A 23,675-nucleotide genomic window follows, 5' to 3' on the forward strand; every position below is an offset into this window, starting at 1 on the left:
AGGCGCCCCTTCTGTGTGCTAAACAGGGACCTGTCTAATAAATCATTTTCACAGCCCTGTCGCCAGGACACACACTGAGCCGCCGGCATCCTCACATGGTCTGCTCCCAGCTTCGCTGCTGCCGGTAACTCCCCACATCTGCTGCCCCGCTCAGCGGGCAGTGAAACGTGGCCTGTGATGAACACGCAGTGGAAAGTTAATGAAAACAGTAGACTCTGATTTTAAAAGTCTGTGCCGCTGCATAACTCCACCTCCATCCTCAGCCTGGTCCCTCCTGTGAGCCTGTGTCTGCCTCTCTCCTTGGCTTAGACTAATGAACCTGACCCTTCCCCACCCTTCCCCTTCTCTCCTTGGCCATTATTTGGTGGGAAATGGGAGCTCCCTAAAGAAGCAGCAGAAGGACTTGGCAGCTGGGAGAAGGGGAACTGGCATATCCACATTCTGCGAGGGCAGCTTCCATCTTCCCGGCCACACCTGGCCCAGTGCTGGTGAGAGAGGACTGGTCCCAGCAGCTCCTGGCAGTCTTGTCCCTCTGCCACCATGCTTCCCCTGGGGACTCACCTTAGCTGTAGTTTCACCTGTACAGAGAACCACTGTTTGGGGAATCAAGTTAGGGGACCCAGGTCAGTACCTTTGGTTCTGGGCAACAGGTGGGCACAGGTGCTAGAGAGTTAGGTTCATACCAGCTCAGCCACCTACTTGCTTTGTGACTTTGCCAAGTGACTTAACCTGAGCCTCAGGTCCCTTATGTGGGGGAAGAAAAAAGTCGAGGGAGTAACAGTGCCTCCTTTGAGGTTGATGTGTCAAGCATTTAGTCGAATGCTTGGCACGTGGTGAGCCCCCGGTATATATTAGCGGTTCTTATGAGTAGTAGCAGTATTAATAATACCTGACTTCTGAGAGTCTCCCCTCTGTCTGCCTTAATCTTCTCAACCCTGTCACCATGGCTGTTTTGCCCAATCTGATTTCCCTGGTATTGTTCTTGCTCCAATGAACAGATCTTTGACTTTGACTTTATTTCCTGGTTTCCAGACTTTAGGCTCCTCTAGACACTGAGGCCAAGGACCCCCCTCCCCAGACCCTGCATCAACCCTCCCCCCTCCCCCCCAGTACCCAGATCCTTGAGCCGCAGCCCTGTGGGACGTTCCTCACGGCCAGCCGATGGGGTGGGCAGGAGTGGAAGGAGGCCACCTTCTCTCTTCCCCAGGCTGGGATCAGTGAGCCTCGGGCAGCTCTGGTCGGAGGAGCTAGGTTTAAACAAGGTGACAGCAGACATGTCCAAATCCTGGTCACTTCTCCCTGGGTCCCTGAGACCTCTGTAACCAGAGGCAGGGGAAGGGTAAGAATGCTCTCTGATACCAGAGGGTGGGCAGTGCCCCTTCACTCCTGCTCAGACACTGTGCCCAGGAGTCCTGCTGTGGTTCATTCATTCATTCATTCATTCATTCAGATGGTATATATCTAGTGACTTCCTGTTCATCTTGGGGAAGATTTGGCAATCGTGTCATTACCAATATCTCCTTGCCCTTGAAGAATCTTTGCCCTTAATCGTTCCCAAATTGGATGGGAAGAAATCACAACAACTGCTGTCCAGGCCAAGAAATAGGAAGACTTCTGAGTTCTGGCCCCAGCCCCCATCCACGTTAGGTCCAGATGGCAGAGTGGGGTTGGCAGAGTGGCTCTCTTCTCCTCAGGGGGGCCCCCAGCCAACCTTCCTCACATCGTCTTCATCAGATACATGTGCCACCATTGGATTCAGCCCACAGAAAACTAGCTGTATCTTTATAAATAACAGTTAAAGCTGCAGATGTTCTGGGCTAAAAGAGTCAATGAGACTACAGGGCACGCAGTGCCAGACTGTGTCAGCTCACCAAGATGGGGTAATTGGGAGGACCCCAACATGTCCTCCTCCAGGGATCACCAGAAGATTCCTACTAGGAATCCCACTTGAATAACAAAAAAAAAGAAATAAGTGAACCACACCTCCTCCCAGTCAGGGACAAGGAGCAAGAGGAAAAATGCAAAGAAAGAAAGAGGTTGGGTGTTGACAGTGTCAAAAGTCTTTCATCATCACAGGAGCTCCCAGATTCTAGGCTCCAGTGGGAGCTGTAGGAGAGGCCTGGCTTGGGGCTGGGATCCAGGTGGTGTGAAGGCAGGAGCAGTGTCTCCTTCCACCACCCAAGGCACAGACTGGAAGCCTGACAACCAGCAAGTCAGAGACCCCATCAGGGCTCAAGAGCTGCAGTGGCTCCCCAGCTGCAGGTAGTGCAGGAGACTCAATCAGGACGGTGCCAGACCCTGGAGTGGAATGTCAATGGGGACCCTGTCCCAGTGCAGACCCAGGGGAGCTACCCTGAGTCCCCAGTGGCCTTGGATCTCAAGGAGAACCAGTTGTGTAGGATCCTGTGTTCTGGGGAGAGCAGCCCATCCCTGGGGAGTACCCACTACAGTTCTCTTCTGAAAGCAGAACTTCTTCCTCTATGGCCCTGAAAATCCCACTGGCCATCAGTACAAGGACTGAGGTCTTTGGTCAAAGAACATAGGACTACACATGGCCTTATTCATGAGATTATTGTGTATTCCACCCTCTCAGTTTTATAGATGAAAAAAATTGAAGGTGAAAGGGCTTGCGTTGGAGAAGGTAGCCCAAAAGTCATCCCAGAAGAGCATGAGAGAGTGGTCTCTGGCCAAGCTAGTAGCTTCCAAAGCAGGACCCTTCTCCCATGAAATCGCATGCAAAATTTGAGAGGGTTGGTGTCCTAGGTCCTCTCTGTTAACTACGAAGTCTGACTCAATGTTGAGAAGAAAATCTCAAAAATCTTTGTGAAATGAACATGTGGATGTGTGTCTTTCTTGGTGAGTGTCATGAATGGATCATCTCTCTCTCTCTCCTTCAGTGTCCCCATCATGTAAATGAAGGGTGGCCATCTACCCTCCTGTAACCTTGTCAGTATGGGAGGGAAATACTCAGGTGCCCACATCACCTGCATTAAAGGAGGAAATACCTCTTACCCTTTGAGGATGCTTGAGTCCCAACCAGTCAACATTCTCCTTAAATGAGTAGTATCTGTAATAACAGTTCCCATTCGTGAAGCACCTACTCTGTGCCAGGCACTGCAGAGATTGCTTTGCATAGGTTTCTCATTTATTTCTAAAAGCAACCTATAAGGTGGGTTTTATTATTATTTCCATAATACTTGGAAACTGAAGACCCAAGAGGCCTAGCTGTTTGCCCAAGTCTGCATGGCCCTGCAGGCAGTGCTGTCCAGGGCTGCACACAGGTCAGCGTGAGTCCTGCTCGCTGCCTCTCCATGTCACCTCCAGCTGCCCCTCGGCCTGCCCAGCTCAATTCAACCTACATTATGTTGCCACTCCTCTTCCTCTTTTTTTCCCCAAAATGCTTCACCCTCATGATACACAATTCTGTGAAGCAATTCATCTCTTTTGATTACAGAATAAATACAAATTAATTATTTTTTATATGAGGATATATACAAAATAAAAATAAAAGGAAAATATCCATAATCTTATCATCATACTTTTAACATTTTGAAGTCTCCATCCAATAATGTCTTTTTAAAATTTTAACTGAGGTTCTACCTGTAGTAGCAGAATTCCAAAATAAGAAGAAAAAAAACACATGTCCACTTTCCCTCTTCTCTTGTCCACTATTTGTCTGCTTAGAGGGATGGAAGTAGAGGATACAGCTGACTGCCATGGCCAGATCATGGCCCCCACCACCTGGTGCCTCCGGCCTCTCCCAGCACCTGGGGGGGGCCGGGCTCATGGTCAATGCTGAATGTCAGAAGGACATTCAACTCGAGCTCCAAGCCGGGAACCTTAAGACGCTCCTCCCAATGTGTCTTCATCCAATCCCTTCGCATTCCTTTGGTCGTCACATCAGGCCTGTTACCCTGGTCTCTTGAAGACCCTTCCCCATAGCATTCCCTCTACTGCCCTCTGGAACTAACCTCAATAGCCGGCCCTGCCTGCTCTGCCGGAAACACTGGGCCCGCTCATTGCAGAAGCTTGAAGGAAGCTCCTGCTCTGGGCTCGCTGGAGGTGCAGTGAGGCCTGTCCTCGAGATGCCTGCAGTCTGGTGGGGAGACTGGCACCGTCGGGCAGCCCCTCTCAGGAGGCGACTTGGAGCTGCAAATTGAAGATGAAAAGGAGCCAAGCATTGAAAGAGCTGGGGGAAGAGGGTTCTGGGCAAAGGGAACAGCAAGTCCAAAGGCTCAGAGGTGGGAAGGAGTTTGTCTTGTCCCAGGATGAAAAAGGTCAGTGTTGGGGCTGTATAAGGAGCCAGGGGAAGGTGGTGGAGATGAGACTGGACAACTGGCAGGGGCCAAATAATGCAGCGTGGATGTGCAGTGCAAGAGAAGCCGTCATCGGAGTTTTCAGAGAGGTGAGGCATTTTCTGACGTACATTTCTTAAAAACCACATTCGTGGCTTGTGGGGGCAGGGCAAGCTTAGACATGGGGGCCCAGCAAGGAGGTCATTGCAGTGTCCTGGAGAGAGGAAAAATGATGAGGAGCGGGATGGTGGCCATGCACATAGAGCAAAAAGACAAATTCTGGCGTCTGACCCATCAGGAGGTCTGGCCGGTCACCTCAGGCTGGCTGTGATCTCCTTGAGGCCAAGCACAGACCCTCACATGCCCAGCAGAGTGCCCATGCCTGGCTGGCTCTGTAAGGGACACAGCCTGGGTCCGCATTCCCGCCCTGCAGGCACGCATGAGGATGCTCCGTGGATAAGGCTACCGAGGCCCACAGCTCTCTCTGTGGGGAAAGGCACTTTGCTCCAAGAAGCTCAGAATTGGAGTCAGAGGCAAACCATACTCAGACATGACCCAGAAAACTGGCCGCCGATCCAAGACCTCAGGGCTGTCAACTAGGACGAAGCAACAGAGGTCTCTGAGAACCCAGCCAGGACAAGGGCTTCGAGACAGTAACTGACCTCTAAGTGGTGAAGAGTAAATACATTTTTTTTTTAATTTATTTATTTATTTATTTTTGGCTGCATTGGGTCTTTGTTGCTGCACGCGGGCTTTCTCTAGTTGTGACGAGCGGAGGCTACTCTTCGATGCGGTGCGTGGGCTTCTCATTGCGGTGGCTTCTCTTGTTGCGGAGCACGAGCTCTAGGCGCGTGGGGTTCAGTAGTTGTGGCTCGCGGGCTCTAGAGCACAGGCTCAGTAGTTGTGGCGCATGGGCTTAGTCGCTCTGCGGCATGTGGGATCTTCCCAGATCAGGGCTCGAACCCGTGTCCCCTGCACTGGCAGGCGGATTCTTAACCACTGCGCCACCAGGGAAGCCCAAGAGTAAATACATACTGAGAAGGTGTCTCCATTGGTAGAGAAATGCAGTCTAAACAGAACATGAGGGTGGCTGACAAAAGAAGCCTTTCAGTTAAACATGGAGCCTCGCCCAACACTGATGACTCTTTAAAAACACTGGAAATTGTCTTTTCTGCTGTGGGGGGGAAAAAAAATGCCTCTCTGTGTGCCAGAAAGAAAAGGATGTGGTCAGGAAGGAAGGGGGCGGAGGCAGAGGTGGGAGGGTGGTATTTACAGGCTTCTCAGAGTCTGACATAAACAGTGCAGAATGAGGAAAAGCCTAATTTTAAAACTTACTCTGTAATCATGGTGCAGACCATCTGAGAATCGGGATGTGTGCCAGTGCCGGGGCTGGGATTGGTGCCTGAGTGGGCTGGGAGGCTACCCAGGGGCCATGGGCTTCGTGACTCCCTGGGTGATACAGGGTATTGGCTTCCCCCCAGCCCCACCTCCGCCCTCTCCCAGCCCTGAGCTCTGCTCCTTCCAAAGGGTCTTATCTCAACCCTCTCCCTCTCGACCTCCCTGCCCACCATGGACTGATGTCTCCAGAGCCTCCTGTGCAGGGGTGTGGGGGGGAGGAAAGATGCTGGGCACTGCCTCTGCTGAGTCAGAAGTGACACTGAGCAGGAGGCTTCCCAGGACGTAGGCACATGACTCTTCTCAGCGCTGGATGGAGAAGAAACGCTGAATTCTCAGAAAGCGTAGTGTTCTCTTTAACTAAACTTTCCACGTTCCTGACTGGTAACTCTATTGGTTTGAGCCATGACATAAAGAAACAAGGTAGAGACCTCTTTTCCACCCTCTAAGTGCAGTAAAGTTTACACGGAGGTCAGTCTTCTTTAAGAGCAGATGTGCTGAGGCGGTTAGACCACAGACTCTCAGAACAGCGCCTGGCATGTGACCAGGACTGATACCCAGCTACAGAACTGCCTCTGCTCTGCCTACACTAACCCTATAGTTGCTGGATTTGGGACAGAACCAGGGCCCGAGAAGGAACCTGGGTAGCCAGGGGGGACGCTCTTGGGGAGAGCGGAGTCTCTTTAGCCATTGTTCCAAAACTGTTTTAATATTTTAACAACAGATATGGTGAAAGCAATGCCAGCTAATATCATCCATGACTGTTATTATTTTTCAGAGCCTTTGGAGCACTAATTTAGTACCAGGGAGTCACTTTAGGGAACACGTGTGATTTAGAATAAGATCTTGTGTTCGCAACTCACTTCTGCCCAGCACTAGCTGTGTGACCTTGAGCAGGTTCCTTATTGTGTAATGGAAATGGAATGATGCCCATGTCATGCGATCAATGTAAGAAGTAGGTGCAATGCTGTTTCCAAGAGTAAATGTTAATACTAAACAGATGTGAATAAAACTCACATACCCAAAGAAAATTCAGGGTTGGAACTGTCCATGGTTCCAGAGCTGTGGATACAGATCTTCCACCTGTTACCCATCCCTAATATTTGTAGGGTCCAGAGGAAGAATGAAGGCCCACGTACCATATTTTAAAATATTAATATTAATTTTAAGCCGAACTAACAAAATGCTGAATGTATAATTCAGACTAACAGAACACTAAGTTCTATCCTCTGACCTTGACAGATGTATCTTTATAACAACCTGAAAGCCAGGTTCAGGTTTAGAATTCTTGGATTCCAAAAGTTCTGTGCCAGATGTAGCAGCGTAGGAGTAGCCAACCTTCAGCCCCTGGTTGCATTTCTCTTCCTTCCCCTTGCTCTGTACCATATCGAGACATGGACCATCACACATATGCATGTGGACATTTAACATGTGTATGTCCAAACTCCATGCATACCCCCAACAAACAGCCTTGGGGCCAGGGGTGTACACACAGGTGGAGTGGACCCCTTAGGAAAACAGACCAGGAAAAAGGCCTGTGTAGACCCTGAAGGCAAGTTTGGGGCCATCTGAGCTGGATCCCAGACACCCGGAGGGTGGTCTAGAAGGAGGGGCACAGGTTCTAGGTGGGCATGCCCTCTTAGCCCCACAAACTCCTTGCCCAATGTGTAAGGACATAGCCAGAAGATACTAGAGTGGGTACCTTTAAAGTGTTAGGCCAGGCAGGGACTTCTCTTACCTAGGCCTAGGGGCAGTACCATCCTGGATGGCCTCCCCTGGGAGCTCTACAAGCTTGAAACCATCAGTCCTCTCCATGTGTGGTTCCTCTGACTCCCATTCCAGTCTCCGTCAGGGGACAGTAGTCTCAGCAGTGCCCCTGCACACCTGCCCACTCCCTGCCTTCAAGAATGCTGCTGCTGGCCCCCCATCCCCTTGATGACCACAGGGCTTTGGCAAGAGCAAAGCAAGGCTCCTTCAGAGAGGTTGCTCTGGCCCTCATGGACACTGGGAGAACTGGCTGGGTCTGGGTGGAGACCCAGACCTCAACCCGGGGACCACTTATTTGAATGAAATGCTTCACACGAGCTTGTTTGATTGAGATTTGTCTCTTTCTTCTAAAAATGGAATGCAGAAAGCATGTAGGTTGCAATAATCGATGTTTTCATTATTAGCTCCATTGGCGAGTCCAGAACCTGTGAGCTTTGGGTCAATAGCTGATTGTCTGAAAGGAAAACACTGTGTTTATCACAGTGAGGAGAAGGGTGGTTGGAGAAGGAGAGGAATGAGATGATAAGAACTAATATTGACCAGGTGTGTTACAGTTTACAAAGCAGTTGCTCACAGATCATCACTTCATTTGAGCCTGGTAATAGCCCTGAGATTAAGGAGGCGGGGTTATTTTTCTTCCCATTTCACACATGAGCAGCCTGAGGCTGATTTGCTGAGGTCAGCCAGCTGTCACCTTGGGATTGACATCCAAGACTCCTGAGGGCAGTCTTGGTTGCTTCCTCCATTCACCACACCAAAGACTTCAAGGAAAGAGATATGAAATTTAGAACTCAAAGGAGCTCTTCCCAGAGTGTGATGCAGTAGAAAAGGCAGAGTTTGGGGCCAGGGAGTCTTGCCTTTACACCCTGGCACCGCCCCTTACCATCTATATGACTTTGCTTAGTCCACTTTTCCTCGTGGATGAACAGCGTATAATAATCCCTGCCTCATATAGTTACTATTAAGTGCTTGTAAGTGGAAGGGTTCAGTGGCTGTTCATTTCCTTTTTCTCTAACTCTGCCCCATCTCTGTTCCTTACTGATACCTAACCTTCAATGTAACGTACTTTGTGCCACACTGTGTTAAGTATTTCCCTTCATTATGTCATTTAATTCTCACACCAAGTACATCAAGTAAGTCCTGTTCTTATGTCTATTTGATAAATGGGGAAACCAGTATAGAAATGGCAAGTAACTTGTCTAGTAAGTGGTAGCTACTAAGTGATAGCACTAGGTTTACAAGCCTAGACAGTCTGGCTCCAGAAATCCTGCCTTCAGCTTCTTTGCTTGATCAGCTCTCTACTTTATCTTTCTTGTCCCCTTCATTGCCCAACTTCTTGAAGGAACTCCCTGAACTCTCCATTTTTTCTTGTGTTTATTCATTCCCTCCATAACCCCTTACAGAATGGCCTCCACCAGCATATCTTTACTGCTGTCTTGATAGTAAATCTAATGGCTTTTTCTTAACCCCACTCTCTTCCATTTGTGTGGCTTTTGACAGTGATGACTCCCTGAAATTCTCCTGACTTTGGAAACAAGTTCTACCCCCCTTCACTGGCTATTCTGCTTTTCAGATTCCTCTTTGTCTTCTGGCCATCTAACAAGCCCCCTAAGATCTCTGTTTCACCCCCAGAGATCTCACGCATCCTCATCACATCAACCAATTCTCTCCATGCAGATAGTTGCCAAATTGACATCTCTAGCCCTGATTTTCTCCTAAGCTCTAGACCCAACTTTGCAACTTCATGAAAGCAGCAACATCCCAACTGAAAATAGTCTCCTCCCATCTTTCACTTCAGATCAATTCAATGCTTATTTATTTAACAAATAATGTTGAACTCCTGTGTGTCAGGCACTGTTGTCGGTACTGTAGATATAGCAGTGAATAAATTGTCAGTACTGGAGATATGGCAGTGAATAAAACATAGGAAATCCCTGCCTTCTTTGGGGTTATATTTGGGGAGTGAGATGAGGAGAGATAGACCATTATTAGCTAAGCAAATTATATAGTATATTAGACAGTGCTATAAAGAAAAATGAATCAGGGATGGGGAGGGCTGGGTCAGGAAGTTGCCATTTTGAATATGGCTGTCAGGAACTATTGCACTGAGAACATGATATTTGAGCCAGGAAGGATGGAGGCAAGGGAGCAAGCCTTTCAGATAATTACAATATAATCTGGGACCTGTAAAGATCTGGATATATCCATGGGAGCACAGAAGAGAAGGCTTCCTGGAGGAGGTGATGCATGCAATGATTCTCAAATGTCAACTAGTTAAACACAGTGAGACTTTAGGAGAGGAAAGAGCAGTGCAGGCAGACGGCACAGAGTGGGCAAAGGGGCAGAGGTGAGAAACAGCATGGTATGTGGAGACAGGGAGGCCAGACGGCAGAGGGCCACATATGTCCTATTAAGGAACTTGAATTTTATCCTGTAGGTGATGCCAGTGATGTCCAGGTAAAGGGGACTTTGAAGGGTTTTAGGTAGAGAAAAGACATAATCAGATCTGCATATTTGTACATGAGTGCAGCCTAAAAGATGAATTTGAGAGGGATCAGGATTGGATGCAGAGAGACCAGTTATGGACCATTACAGTAGACCAGGTAAGAGATGCTGAAGACTCGGATTAAACAAGGGCAGTGAGAGTTGAATGGAGAAAGGGAGATAAATTCAAGCATCACTTATGGGGCAAATTCACAAGATGCAGTAACAACAGCTTTGGCAGTCTAGGAGAAGGCAGAGGAAGAGCCAAAGATGACCCTCACTTCTGTCCTGGAAGACAGGGTGAGCAGTGGGCCAATGCCTGCAGCAGAGACAGGGGAAAGGGCCAAGTTTACGGTGGATGTGGTGAGTTTGGTTTGGGCTATGTGGAATTTGAAGTGATTTTGGCATCCCATTCAAAGTAGTCATAATGGTCATAGAGTGATTCCAATGGTGCTGTTATTCTTGGAACTTATCAGGAACTATTTGAAAACTATTATGAAAGCCAATTTATCAGCTACATAAACCAGCCATGCATTTTACAGGCAAAACTCTTTTTGCAAAAATAAAAAATAAAAAAGCCACTACCTTTGAATGCACATTAATAGCTATTTTTCATAAAAGAAATAGAAATGATATGGTACTTTTCAAAAAGAAACCTACTCCCTGTTCACTAGGCTTAAGTCCCTATTCACTACGCTTAAGTCATAATGAATTTTGGCTGCTTCCAAAATCAAACCCTCCATTAATCATGTAGTCCTGGGGCCCCTGGGGCTATGGAAAAGAACATGCCTCAGACCTGAGGGACTTCCAATAGAGCAGTGGCCAAAGTCACAGAAATGGATGGAACGAGTGTGTAGCCTCCCAAGGTCACCATGCTCATTAGCTACACTCACCAGGTGCCTTTGTTTTTTTGTTTTTGTTTCTGTTTTACATCTTTATTGGAGTATAATTGCTTTACAATGTTGTGTTAGTTTCTGTTGTATAACAAAGTGAATCAGCTATATGTATATATGTGTGTGTGTATATATATATATATATATATATATATCTCCCCATATCCCCTCCCTCTTGAGCATCCCTCCCACCCTCCCAATCCCACCCCTCTAGGTGGTCACAAAGCACCGAGCTGATCTCCCTGTGCTATGTGGCTGCTTCCCACTAGCTATTTATTTTACATTTGGTAGTGTATATATGTCCATGCCACTCTCTCAATTCATCCCAGCTTCCCCTTCCCCCCAACCGTGTCCTCAAGTCCATTCTCTACATCTGCGTCTTTATTCCTGTCCTGCCCCTAGGTTCATCAGAACCATTTTTTTAGATTCCATATATATGTGTTAGCATATGTTATTTGTTTTTCTCTTTCTGACTTACTTCACTCTGTATGACAGACTCTAGGTCCATCCACCTCACTACAAATAACTATTTCATTTCTTTTTATGGCTGAGTAATATTCCATTGTATATGTGGCACATCTTCTTTATCCATTCATCTGTCAATGGACACTTAGGTTGCTTCCATGTCCTGGCTATTGTAACTAGCACTGCAATGAACATTGTGGTACATGTCTCTTTTTGAATTATGGTTTTCTCAGGGTATATGCCCTGAGAAAGTAGTGGGATTGCTGGGTCATATGGTAGATCTGTTTTTAGTTTTTAAGGAACCTCCATACTTTTCTCCATAGTGGCTGTATAAATTTACATTCCCACCAACAGTGCAAGAGGGTTCCCTTTTCTCCACACCTTCTCCAGCATTTATTGTTTGTAGATTTTTTGATGATGGCCATTCTGACCCGTGTGAGGTGATACCTCATTGTAGTTTGGATTTGCACTTCTCTAATGATTAGTGATGTTGAGCATTCTTTCATATGTTTGTTGGCAAACTGTATATCTACTTTGGAGAAATGTCTATTTAGGTCTTACGCCCATTTTTGGATTGGGTAATTTGTTCTTTTGATATTGAGCTGCATGAGCTGCTTGTATATTTTGGAGATTAATCCTTTGTCAGTTGCTTCGCTTGCAAATACTTTCTCCCATTCTAAGTGTTGTCTTTTCATCTTGTTTATGGTTTCCTTTGCTGTGCAAAAGCTTTTAAGTTTCATTAGGTCCCATTTGTTTATTTTTGTGTTTATTTCCATTACTCTAGAGGGTGGGTCAAAAAGGATCCGGCTGTGATTTATGTCATAGAGTTCTGCCTATGTTTTCCTCTAAGAGTTTGATAGTGTCTGGCCTTACATTTAGGTCTATAATCCATTTTGAGTTTATTTTTGTGTATAGTGTTAGGAAGTGTTCTAATTTCAATTTTTTACATGTAGCTGTCCAGTTTTCCCAGCACAACTTATTGAAGAGGCTGCCTTTTCTCCATTCTTGCCATATACTCTTGCCTCCTTTGTCAAAGATAAGGTGACCATATGTGCGTGGGTTTATCTCTGGGCTTCCTATCCTGCTCCATTGATCTATATTTCTCTTTTTGTGCCAGTACCATACTGTCTTGATTACTGTAGCTTTGTAGTATAGTCTGAAGTCAGGGATCCTGATTCCTCTAGCTCCGTTTTTCTTTCTCAATATTGCTTTTGCTATTCGGGGTCTTTTGTGTTTCCATACAAATTGTAAACTTTTTGTTCTAGGTCTGTGAAAAATGCCCTTGGTAGTTTGATAAGGATTGCATTGAATCTGTAGATTGCTTTGGGTATAGTCAAAGCAAGTATAATCATTTTCACAATGTTGATTCTTCCTATCCAGGAACATAGTATATCTCTCCATCTGTTTGTATCATCTTTAATTTCTTTCATTAGTGTCTTATAGTTTTCTGCATACAGGTCTTTTGTCTCCTTAGGTAGGTTTATTCCTAGGTATTTTATTCTTTTTGTTGCAATGGTAAATGGGAGTGTTTCCTTAATTTCTCTTTCAGATTTTTCATCATTAGTTTATAGGAATGCAAGAGATTTCTGTGCATTAATTTTATATCCTGCTACTTTACCAAATTCATTGATTAGCTCTAGTAGCTTTCTGGTAGCATCTTTAGGATTCTCTATGTATAGTATCATGTCATCTGAAAACAGTGACAGCTTTACTTCTTCTTTTCTGATTTGGATTTCTTTTGTTTCTTTTTCTTCTCTGACTGCTGTGGCTAAAACTTCCAAAACTTTGTTGAATAATAGTGGTGAGAGTGGACACCCTTGTCTTTTCCCTGATCTTAGAGGAAATGGTTTCAGTTTTTCACCATTGAGAACGATGTTGGCTGTAGGTTTGTCATATATGGCCTTTATTATGTTGAGGTAGGTTCCCTCTCTGCCCACTTTCTGGAGAGTTTTTATCATAAATGGGTGTTGAATTTTGTTGAAAGCTTTTTCTGCATCTGTTGAGATTATCATATGGTTTTTATCCTTCTATTTGTTAATATGGTGTATCACATTGATTGATTTGCATATATTGAAGAATCCTTGCATTCCTGGAATAAACCCCACTTGATCATCGTGTACGATCCTTTTAATGTGCTGTTGGATTCTGTTTACTAGGATTTTGTTGAGGATTTTTGCATCTATGTTCATCAGTGATATTGGCCTGTAGTTTTCCTTTTTGTGACATCTTTGTCTGGTTTTGGTATCAGGGTGATGGTGGTCTCGTAGAATGAATTTGGGAGTGTTCCTCCCTCTGCTATATTTTGGAAGAGTTTGAGAAGGATGGGTGTTAGCTCTTCTCTAAATGTTTGATAGAATTCACCTGTGAAGCCATCTGGTCCTGGGCTTTTGTTTGTTGGAAGATTTTAATCACAGTTTCAATTTCAGTGCTTGTGATTGGTCTGTTCATATTTTCTGTTTCTTCCTGGTTCAGTCTTGGAAGGTTGTACTTTCCTAAGAATTTCTCCATTTCTTCCAGGTTGTCCATTTTATTGGCATGTAGTTGCTTGTAGTAGTCTCTCATTATCCTTTGTATTTCTGGTGCCTTTGTTTTGGTGTGATGATTAAGAAGTCTGTTTTATTTCTCTCTTCCAGAGAATCATCCAAGACATGGGTAGCTTCCTTCTTTCTCTTTCAAGACAGGCACAAGAGTGCAACTTTATTGTATTATCTCTGTTTTCAGAAAATCTGGGACCAAACTAAGTTTTGTGATTTTCCCACAAAACTGACCTCTAGACCCTGGGCCCGAGTCATTGCTCACATAGCTCTGGACAGGAAAATGGAGAAAAACCATGAATGTAAAGACTCTATAGACAAAGTAATTGAATAGAATGCCAAGCTAGCCAGTCCTGAAAAGGACAGTTTTATAACAAGCCAAACTCCCCAGGCAACATGCCACAGCTGGCCCGGTGTTTAAGACAGGAGGGCAAGTACAATTTTACACTATTGGGAATACTTGTCCTCCAGTCCCACAGAGGAAACCAAAGGCCAGTAGAGCCTGATCACTGTAAGTAAAATGAAGAACAGGGTTGAAGCAACACAGAAAATGAATGCCTGGTGACTGAATAATTGTCACAACACTTTGACTCGGGGAACAAAACTGCCTCCAGTGTGACCATTTCATCAACCCAGCAGGCAGATTGGTTCTCACTTGACCTGACCTTGTATGATTATATCCCACTCAAACAACACTTATTCCCTTTTGTAGAGTAAGAAGTGGCTACAGAATTATCTGGGAGCTACTCCTTGGCCAAGCTACAACTAGCATGGGTAATAAAATGGTAACTGAAGTCTCCAACTTTATGCATCAAGTCAATTCCTCTTACTTAGTTTCTGCCAACCATTATACACTGCAGTTTTTCCCAGCGGTTATCAAGGGCATGGAGGCAAGAGAAAAGGTTCTTGCAGCTGTGGGCTCACCTCCTCTCCAGGCAATCCAGCCTTCCCCTCCCTTCAGGCTGGGGCTGCCTAGCATAGGGAGTACTGTGGGGGGCAGCAGGGGGCAGCAGTCAGTTTCTCCATGTCCCTGTGTGAAGGACTCTGAGACAGTTCAGTATTAACCTGGCAACGCAACTCCCTTTTAGGCCATTTGTATAAAGTCCGGCAGTGACAGTGGCACCCGCTGGCACCAGCTTATCACGTTGGAACAAGCTTCTAAATATTTCTGCCCCAGCATGAGCCGAAGCTGCCCTCTGCCTCTTTAGGAGACTCTCCAAGACCAACACACAAGGAAGCAAAACTGGTGAGGGGTTAAATAACCTACCCAAGATCATACAACTGCAGTGTGGCTGACAGGGTTTTGGTGCTCTGGCCGGGTGTCAGGCCTCTGAGGGGGGAGAGCCGAGTTCAGGACATTGGTCCACCAGAGACCTCCCAGCTCCACATAATATCAAATGGCGAAAGCTCTCCCAGAGATCTCCTGCTCAATGCTAAGACTCAGCTCCACTCAACAACCAGCAAGCTACAGTGCTGGACACCCTATGCCAAACAACTAGCAAGACAGGAACATAACCCCACCCATTAGCAGAGAGGCTGCCTGAAATCACAATAAGGTAACAGACACCCCAAAACACACCACCGGACGCGATCCTGCCCACCAGAAAGACAACATCCAGCCTCATCCACCAGAACACAGGCACCAGTCCCCTCCACCAGGAAGCCTACACAACCCACTGAACCAACCTTAGCCACCGGGGGCAGACACCAAAAACAATGGGAACTACAAACCTGCAGCCTCTGAAAAGGAGATCCCAAACACAGTGAGTTAAGCACAATGGGAAAACAGAGAAATATGTAGCAGATGAAGGAGCAAGGTAAAAACCCATCAGACCAAACAAATGAAGAGGAAATAGGCAGTCTACCTGAAAAAGAATTCAGAGTAATGATTGTAAAGATGATCCAAAATCTTGAAAATAGAATGGAGAAAATACAAGAAACTTTTAACAAGGACCTAGAAGAACTAAAGAGCAAACAAACAATGATGAATAACACAATAAATGAAATTACAAATTCTCTAGAAGGAATCAATAGCAGAATAACTGAGGCAGAAGAACGGATAAGTGACCTGGAAGATAAAATAGTGGAAATAACTACCGCAGAGCAGAATAGAGAAAAAAGAACAAAAAGAACTGAGGACAGTCTCAGAGACCTCTGGGACAACATTAAACGCACCAACATTCGAATTATAGGGATCCCAGGAGAAGAAGAGAAAAAGAAAGTATCTGAGAAAATATTTGAAGAGATTATAGTTGAAAACTTCCCTAACATGGGAAAAGAAATAGTCAATCAAGTCCAGGAAGCACAGAGAGTCCCATACAGGATAAATCCAAGGAGAAACATGCCAAGACACATGTTAATCAAACTATCAAAAATTAAATACAAAGAAAAAATATTAAAAGCAGCAAGGGAAAAGCAACAAATACCATACAAGCGAATCCCCATAAGGTTAACAGCTGATCTTTCAGCAGAAGCTCTGCAAGCCAGAAGGGACTGGCAAGACATATTTAAAGTGATGAAATGGAAAAACCTACAACCAAGATTACTCTACCAAGCAAGGATCTCATTCAGATTTGACGGAGTAATTAAAACCTTTACAGACAAGCAAAAGCTAAGAGAATTCAGCACCATGAAACCAGCTTTACAACAAATGCTAAAGGAACTTCTCTAGGCAGGAAATACAAGAGAAAGAAAAGACCTACAATAACAAACCCGAAACAACAAAATGGTAATAGGAACATACATATCGATAACTACCTTAAATGTAAATGGATTAAATGCTCCAACCAAAAGACATACACTGGCTGAATGGATACAAAAACAAGACCCATATATATGCTGTCTACAAGAGACCCACTTCAGACCTAGGGACACATACAGACTGAAAGTGAGGGGATGGAATAAGATATTCCATGCAAATGGAAATCAAAAGAAACTTGGCATAGCAATTCTCATATCAGACAAAATAGACTTTAAAATAAATACTATTACAAGAGACAAAGAAGGACACTACATAATGATCAAGGGATCAATCCAAAAAGAAGATGTAACAATTGTAAATATTTAGGCACCCAAAATAGGAGCACCTCAATACATAGGCAAATGCTAATAGCCATAAAACGGGAAATCAACAGTAAGACAATCATAGTAGGGGACTTTAACACCCCACTTTCACCAATGGACAGATCATCCAAAATGAAAATAAATAAGGAAACACAAGCTTTAAATGATACATTAAACAAGATGGACTTAATTGATATTTATAGGACATACCATCCAGAAACAACAGAATACACTTTCTTCTCAAGCACTCATGGAACATTCTCCAAGATAGAGCATATCTTGGGTCACAAATTAAGCCTTGGTAAATTTAAGAAAACTTGTAATTGTATCAAGTATCTTTTCCAACCACAATGCTATGAGACTAGATATCAATTACAGGAAAAAATCTGTAAAAAATACACACACATGGAGGCTAAACAATACACTACTAAATAACCAAGAGATCACTGAAGAAATCAAGGAGGAAATCAAAAATTACCTAGAAACAAATGACAAAACATGACAACCCAAAACCTATGGGATGCAGCAAAAGCCTTTCTAAGAGGGAAGTTTGTAGCAATACAATCCTACCTCAAGAAACAAGAAACATCTCAAATAAACAACCTAACCTTACACCTAAAGCAATTAGAGAAAGAAGAATGAAAAAACCCCAAAGTTAACAGAAGGAAAGAAATCATAAAGCTCAGATCAGAAATAAATGAAAAGGAAACAAAGGAAACAGTAGCAAAGATCAATAAAACTAAAAGCTGGTTCTTTGAGAAGATAAACAAAATTGATAAACCAATAGCCAGACTCATCAAGAAGAAAAGGGAGAAGACTCAAAACAATAGAATTAGAAATGAAAAAGGAGAATTAACAACTGATACTGCAGAAATACAAAGGATCATGAGAGATTACTACAAACAACTATATGCCAATAAAATGGACAATCTGGAAGAAATGGACAAATTCTTAGAAAAGTACAACCTTCCAAGTCTGAACCAGGAAGAAACAGAAAATATGAACAGACCAATCACAAACACTGAAACTGTGATTAAAAATCTTCCAACAAAAGCCCAGGACCAGATGGCTTCACAGGTGAATTCTATCAAACATTTAGAGGAGAGCTAACACCCATCCTTCTCAAACTCTTCCAAAATATAGCAGAGGGAGAAACACTCCCAAATTCATTCTATGAGACCACCATCACCCTGATACCAAAACCAGACAAAGATGTCACAAAGAAAGAAAACTACAGGCCAATATCACTGAAGAACATAGATGCAAAAATCCTCAACAAAATCTTAGCAAACAGAATCCAACAGCACATTAAAAGGATCGTACACGATGATCAAGTGGGGTTTATTCCAGGAATGCAAGGATTCTTCAATATATGCAAATCAATCAATGTGATACACCATATTAACAAATAGAAGGATAAAAACCATATGATAATCTCAACAGATGCAGAAAAAGCTTTCAACAAAATTCAACACCCATTTATGATAAAAACTCTCCAGAAAGTGGGCAGAGAGGGAACCTACCTCAACATAATAAAGGCCATATATGACAAACCCACAGCCAACATCGTTCTCAATGGTGAAAAACTGAAACCATTTCCTCTAAGATCAGGGAAAAGACAAGGGTGTCCACTCTCACCACTATTATTCAACAACGTTTTGGAAGTTTTAGCCACAGCAGTCAGAGAAGAAAAAGAAATAAACGGAATCCAAATCAGAAAAGAAGTAAAGCTGTCACTGTTTTCAGATGACATGATACTATACATAGAGAATCCTAAAGATGCTACCAGAAAGCTACTAGAGCTAATCAATGAATTTGGTAGAGTAGCAGGATATAAAATTAAAGCACAGAAATCTCTTGCATTCCTATACACTAATGATGAAATATCTGAAAGAGAAATTAAGGAAACACTCCCATTTACCATTGCAACAAAAAGAATAAAATACCTAGGAATAAACCTACCTAAGGAGACAAAAGACCAGTATGCTGAAAACTATAAGACACTGATGAGAGAAATTAAAGATGATACCAACAGATGGAGAGATATACTATGTTCTTGGACAGGAAGAAATAACAATGTGAAAATGACTATACAACCCAAAGCAATCTACAGATTCAATGCAATCCCTATCAAACTACCAAGGGCATTTTTCACAGAACTAGAATAAAAAATTTTACAATTTGTATGGAAACACAAACGACCCCAAATAGCCATAGCAATCTTGAGAAAGAAAAAAGGAGCTGGAGGAATCAGGCTCCCTGACTTCAGACTATACTTCAAAGCTACAGTAATCAAGACAGTATGGTACTGGCACAAAAAGAGAAATATAGATTAATTGAACAGGATAGGAATCCCAGAGATAAACCCATGCACATATGGTCACCTTATTTTCATAATGGAAGCAAGAATATTCAGTGGAGGAAAGACAGCCTCTTCAATAAGTTGTACTGGGAAAACTGGACAGCTACATGTAAAAGAATTAAATTAGAACACTTCCAACATCATACACAAAAATAAACTCAAAATGGATTAAAGATTTAAAGGTAAGGCCAGACATTATAAAACTCTTAGAGGAAAACATAGGCAGAACACTCTGTGACATAAATCACTGCAAGATCCTTTTTGACCCACCTCCTAGAGAAATGGAAATAAAAACAAAATTAAACAAATGGGACCTAATGAAACTTAAAAGCTTTTGCACAGCAAAGGAAACCATAAACAAGATGAAAAGACCCTCAGAAAGAGAGAAAATATTTGCAAATGAAGCAACTGACAAGGGATTAATCTCCAAAATTTACAAGCAGCTAATGCAGCTCAATATCAAAAAAACAACCCAATCCAAAACTGGGCAGAAGACCTAAATATACATTTCTCCAGAGAAGATATACAGATTGCCAACAAACACATGAAAGGATGCTCAACATCACTAATCATTAGAGAAATGCAAGTCAAAACCACGAGGTATCACCTCACACCAGTCAGAATGGCCATTATCAAAAAATCTACAAACAATAAATGCTGGAGAGGGTGTGGAGAAAAGGGAACCCTCTTGCACTGTTGGTGGGAATGTAAATTGATATAGCCACTATGGAGAGCAGTATGGGGGTTCCTTAAAAAACTAAAAATAGAACTACCGTACGACCTAGCAATCCCACTACTGGGCATATACCCTGAGAAAACCATAATTCAAAAAGAGTCGTGTACCACAATGTTCATTGCAACTCTATTTACAATAGCCAGGACATGGAAGCAACCTAAATGCCCATCGACAGATGAATGGATAAAGAAGATGTGGCACATATATACAATGGAATATTACTCAGCCATAAAAAGAAACGAAATTTAGTTATTTGTAGTGAGGCGGGTTGACCTAGAGTCTGTCATACAGAGTGAAGTAAGTCAGAAAGAGAAAAACAAATACCGTGTGCTAACACATATATATGGAATCTAAAAAAAACGGTCCCAATGAACCTAGCGGCAGGACAGGAATAAAGATGCAGACGTAGGGAATGGACTTGAGGACATGGAGAGGGGGAAGGGTAAGCTGGGACGAAGTGAGAGAGTGGCATGGACATATATACACTACCAAATGTAAAATAGAAAGCTAGTGGGAAGCAACCGCATAGCACAGGGAGGTCAGCTCAGTGGTTTGTGACCACCTAGAAGTGTGGGATAAGGAGGGTGGGAGGGAGACGCAAGATGGAGGAGATATGGGGATATATGTATATGTATAGCTGATTCACTTTGTTATAAAGCAGAAACTAACACGCCATTGTAAAGCAATTATACTCCAATAAAGATGTTAGAAAATAAATAAATAAATAAGTAAATAATAAAATAAGCTACAAGGATATATTGTACAACACAGGGAATATGGCCAATATTTTATAATAACTAAATGGAGTATAAGCTTTAAAAATCGTGAATCATTATATTACACACATGTAACATATTTTGTTCAACTATATTTCAATAAAAATATTTAAAAAGAAAAAAAATAAAGTCGTAGGATCTTCTGTCACTTCCTAAGAGAAGAACTTCATTTTGAACAAAACTGCCACCTCTTAGCTGATGAGTGGAGCAGTCTCATTTCTTTCCTTAATTATTAATTTCTCATGCAACATTGCTGAGAGTCATTCTTGGTCCCAGGAAAGGATTTATGGAGGATGCATAGCCAGGTTCTGCTGACTAAATGTCTGCTCCTAGGAGGACCCAGTCCATCTTCCCATGGCAGCTCTGGGAGCTGCTAGCCCACTGGATAGCCTGAATGCCCTCCACTCTGGCTTCCTCCAGCACCCTGTAAGGACATTTCAGAAAGAAGTGTAGCACGGAGGTCAAAAACATAGACTTTGGAGTCAGACAACTCCAAGCTCCACGTCTTACAATCTGTAGAACCCTTGGCATGTACCTTAACATCTTTAAGCCTCCACCCGCTCATGTGTAAATGGAAATAAAAATGTATTTATTTTGTGGGATATTTTGAGCATTAACTGAGATGACATAATTAAAGTACTCAGCACGGTGGTCGGAATAGTGCAAGCATTCAGTAAGTATCAGCTATGATGATGATGATGAGTAATCCATAGCACTGGGGGAGAAACATGGGCTAAGAGTAGGGCACATATCCTCCTCCTTCCCTCTGTTCAAGGTTGGGAGCAGCCAGGAGTAACAAAGTACCCAGAATGGCAAGCTTGCTAAACTAAGCAATTAGACTTCCAGGCTGGACTTAAAGTTGATGGGAGAACAGCATAGTAGAGACTATGTATGCCAGCCTACGGCACAACTTGCGCATTGAGGTGTTTTCCTAAAGGTGACCATTGTCTCCTATGTTATCAGTTTCTATGTCTGTTTTCTAAATGCTGGATTGGCCAATGACTAGAATTTCAACAACTTTCTTTGTTGAGTAGAAATTCTACTACTTTGATTTCCTAGGAAATCAGTATAACCTTTAACCTTACCTCCCTTTGCCCTCCTTTCCACCTGATACTTCCTTCCAAGTATGTCAGATTTCAACCACCACCTTTTCTTAACAAAACTTAGAGATGCGCCTACTTCCTGAAAAAGTGGTTTTTGCAATTGAATGCCTCTAGGTCGTTCATTACAATTGCACCATTCCAGCTAATTGATGCCTCTTTGTGGGTCTCATAAATGCTTCTTTGAGCTTTTAGCTTCTAGTTGGACCAGCTATGGCTTAATTTAACTTGTTCTGGTATTGCTTTTTTATTTTTGTTTTGTTTTGATTTGTTCTCATTTAATCCCGAAACAGCACAGCATAGAACTTTTTGACCTGAATTCCCCTCTGAACTTCCCATTTTGCCCAAGTTGACTGTGATAGTAAGTGGTGGGCATCTCTCCAGCTTTTGAAAAATTCATTCAGCCTCTTCTTTTCTTGTGCATCTCTTCTGCTTTGCCAGGTCAAGCTGGGAACTGCCTGACTTGAGGGAAGGGAGAGTAAAAGCCATCAGTGACTCAGATGGGGTGAGCTACCCTTGGTACGGGAACACCACAGAAACTGTGACCCTGGTTGGCCCCACCAACAAGATCTCCAGGTTCTCCGTCAGCATGAATGACAATTTCTACCCCAGTGTGACATGGGCAGTGCCAGTGAGTGACAGCAATGTGCCACTGCTCACAAGGATCAAGAGGGACCAAAGTTTCACTACCTGGCTGGTGGCCATGAACACCACCACAAAAGAGAAGATCATTCTGCAGACTATCAAGTGGAGGATGAGGGTGGACATTGAGGTGGACCCTCTTCAGCTCTTGGGGCAACGGGCCCGGCTGGTGGGCAGGACTCAGCAGGAGCAGCCCCGGATCCTGAGCCGGATGGAACCTATCCCTCCCAACGCACTAGTGAAACCCAATGCCAACGATGCCCAGGTCCTCATGTGGAGGCCCAAGCGGGGGCCACCTCTGGTTGTGATCCCTCCTAAGTAGAAGCAGACTGGCCTGACTGTGTGTGGAGCACACGCCACTGAGACACACAGTGAGGTTGCCGGGGGTGGCAGGAGCCAAACTGAGTTTCTGAGCCAAAGCAGACCTCGTGGTTTGCCAGCCTTTGCAGCCACTTGTGAAGAGTAGAGCTGCTCCTTGGGTGGTAGAACCATAATCCTTAGGAAAACTCCCTTCCTTTTAGGAATAAAGAAATCACTGATTTGACAGACTTGCTGTGATTACCATGCAAGTAGCCATATTTTGGAGCTGACCAGGATGATTCTTTGAACTATTGACCATTTCTTTCCTGTGAGATGCAGGGGATGGAAACAAAATTAAACAGTGCCTGTGGCAAATGCTGCTTCCCAACCAATTAGAAGTGGGAGTGAAAACATCCACACCAGGTGTTTGTAAGACATACAATTCCACTGCCCAACTGGAGGGTGCTGGGGAAAGGGGTGGAAGGAAAGTCAGGTGGTGAAGAGAATGGGCAATGGAAGGAGGAGGGAATAATTTGTTATTGCAAAATAATACCTGTGCATGTCTTAGTTAATCATCAGATCGTCAACACACTCACTGGAATGAAAGAAACGCTAAGAAAACTGGAGACATGATGTTGGTTCCATTCTGAGGGAGAGCCTCCTAGGAACTGTCCAAGTTGCTGACCGTAGTTCTAATTGATGGTGACTCTCAATGGTTCCATCTACCCACCTCTTTCCAAAAACTGCTTATTTAAAGTATCCTCAATCACAGTATTTGGATAGATAGTTTCTGTATTCTGCAATAACTGTGATATTTGGGGCCTTCACCAAGTTTTTAGTGAAACCCGAAATGTGATTTTGTT

General features: G+C 43.7%; 1 protein-coding gene across 1 annotated transcript in view; it reads left to right on the top strand.

Annotated features, from left to right (window-relative positions):
• Positions 1-23,009, top strand: part of FAM78B (family with sequence similarity 78 member B) — a 92,452-nt gene extending 69,443 nt beyond the window's left edge. Inside the window, exon 2 of the mRNA XM_061185776.1 lies at positions 22,312-23,009. Within this exon, the coding sequence (XP_061041759.1) occupies positions 22,312-22,834 (523 nt within the window). The 3' untranslated portion in view covers positions 22,835-23,009. The remainder of the gene's footprint in view (positions 1-22,311) is intronic.
• The last annotated feature ends 666 nt before the right edge of the window (positions 23,010-23,675 follow it).

Source organism: Eubalaena glacialis, chromosome 3, assembly GCF_028564815.1.
Source record: "Eubalaena glacialis isolate mEubGla1 chromosome 3, mEubGla1.1.hap2.+ XY, whole genome shotgun sequence".
NCBI classification, from domain to species: domain Eukaryota; kingdom Metazoa; phylum Chordata; class Mammalia; order Artiodactyla; family Balaenidae; genus Eubalaena; species Eubalaena glacialis.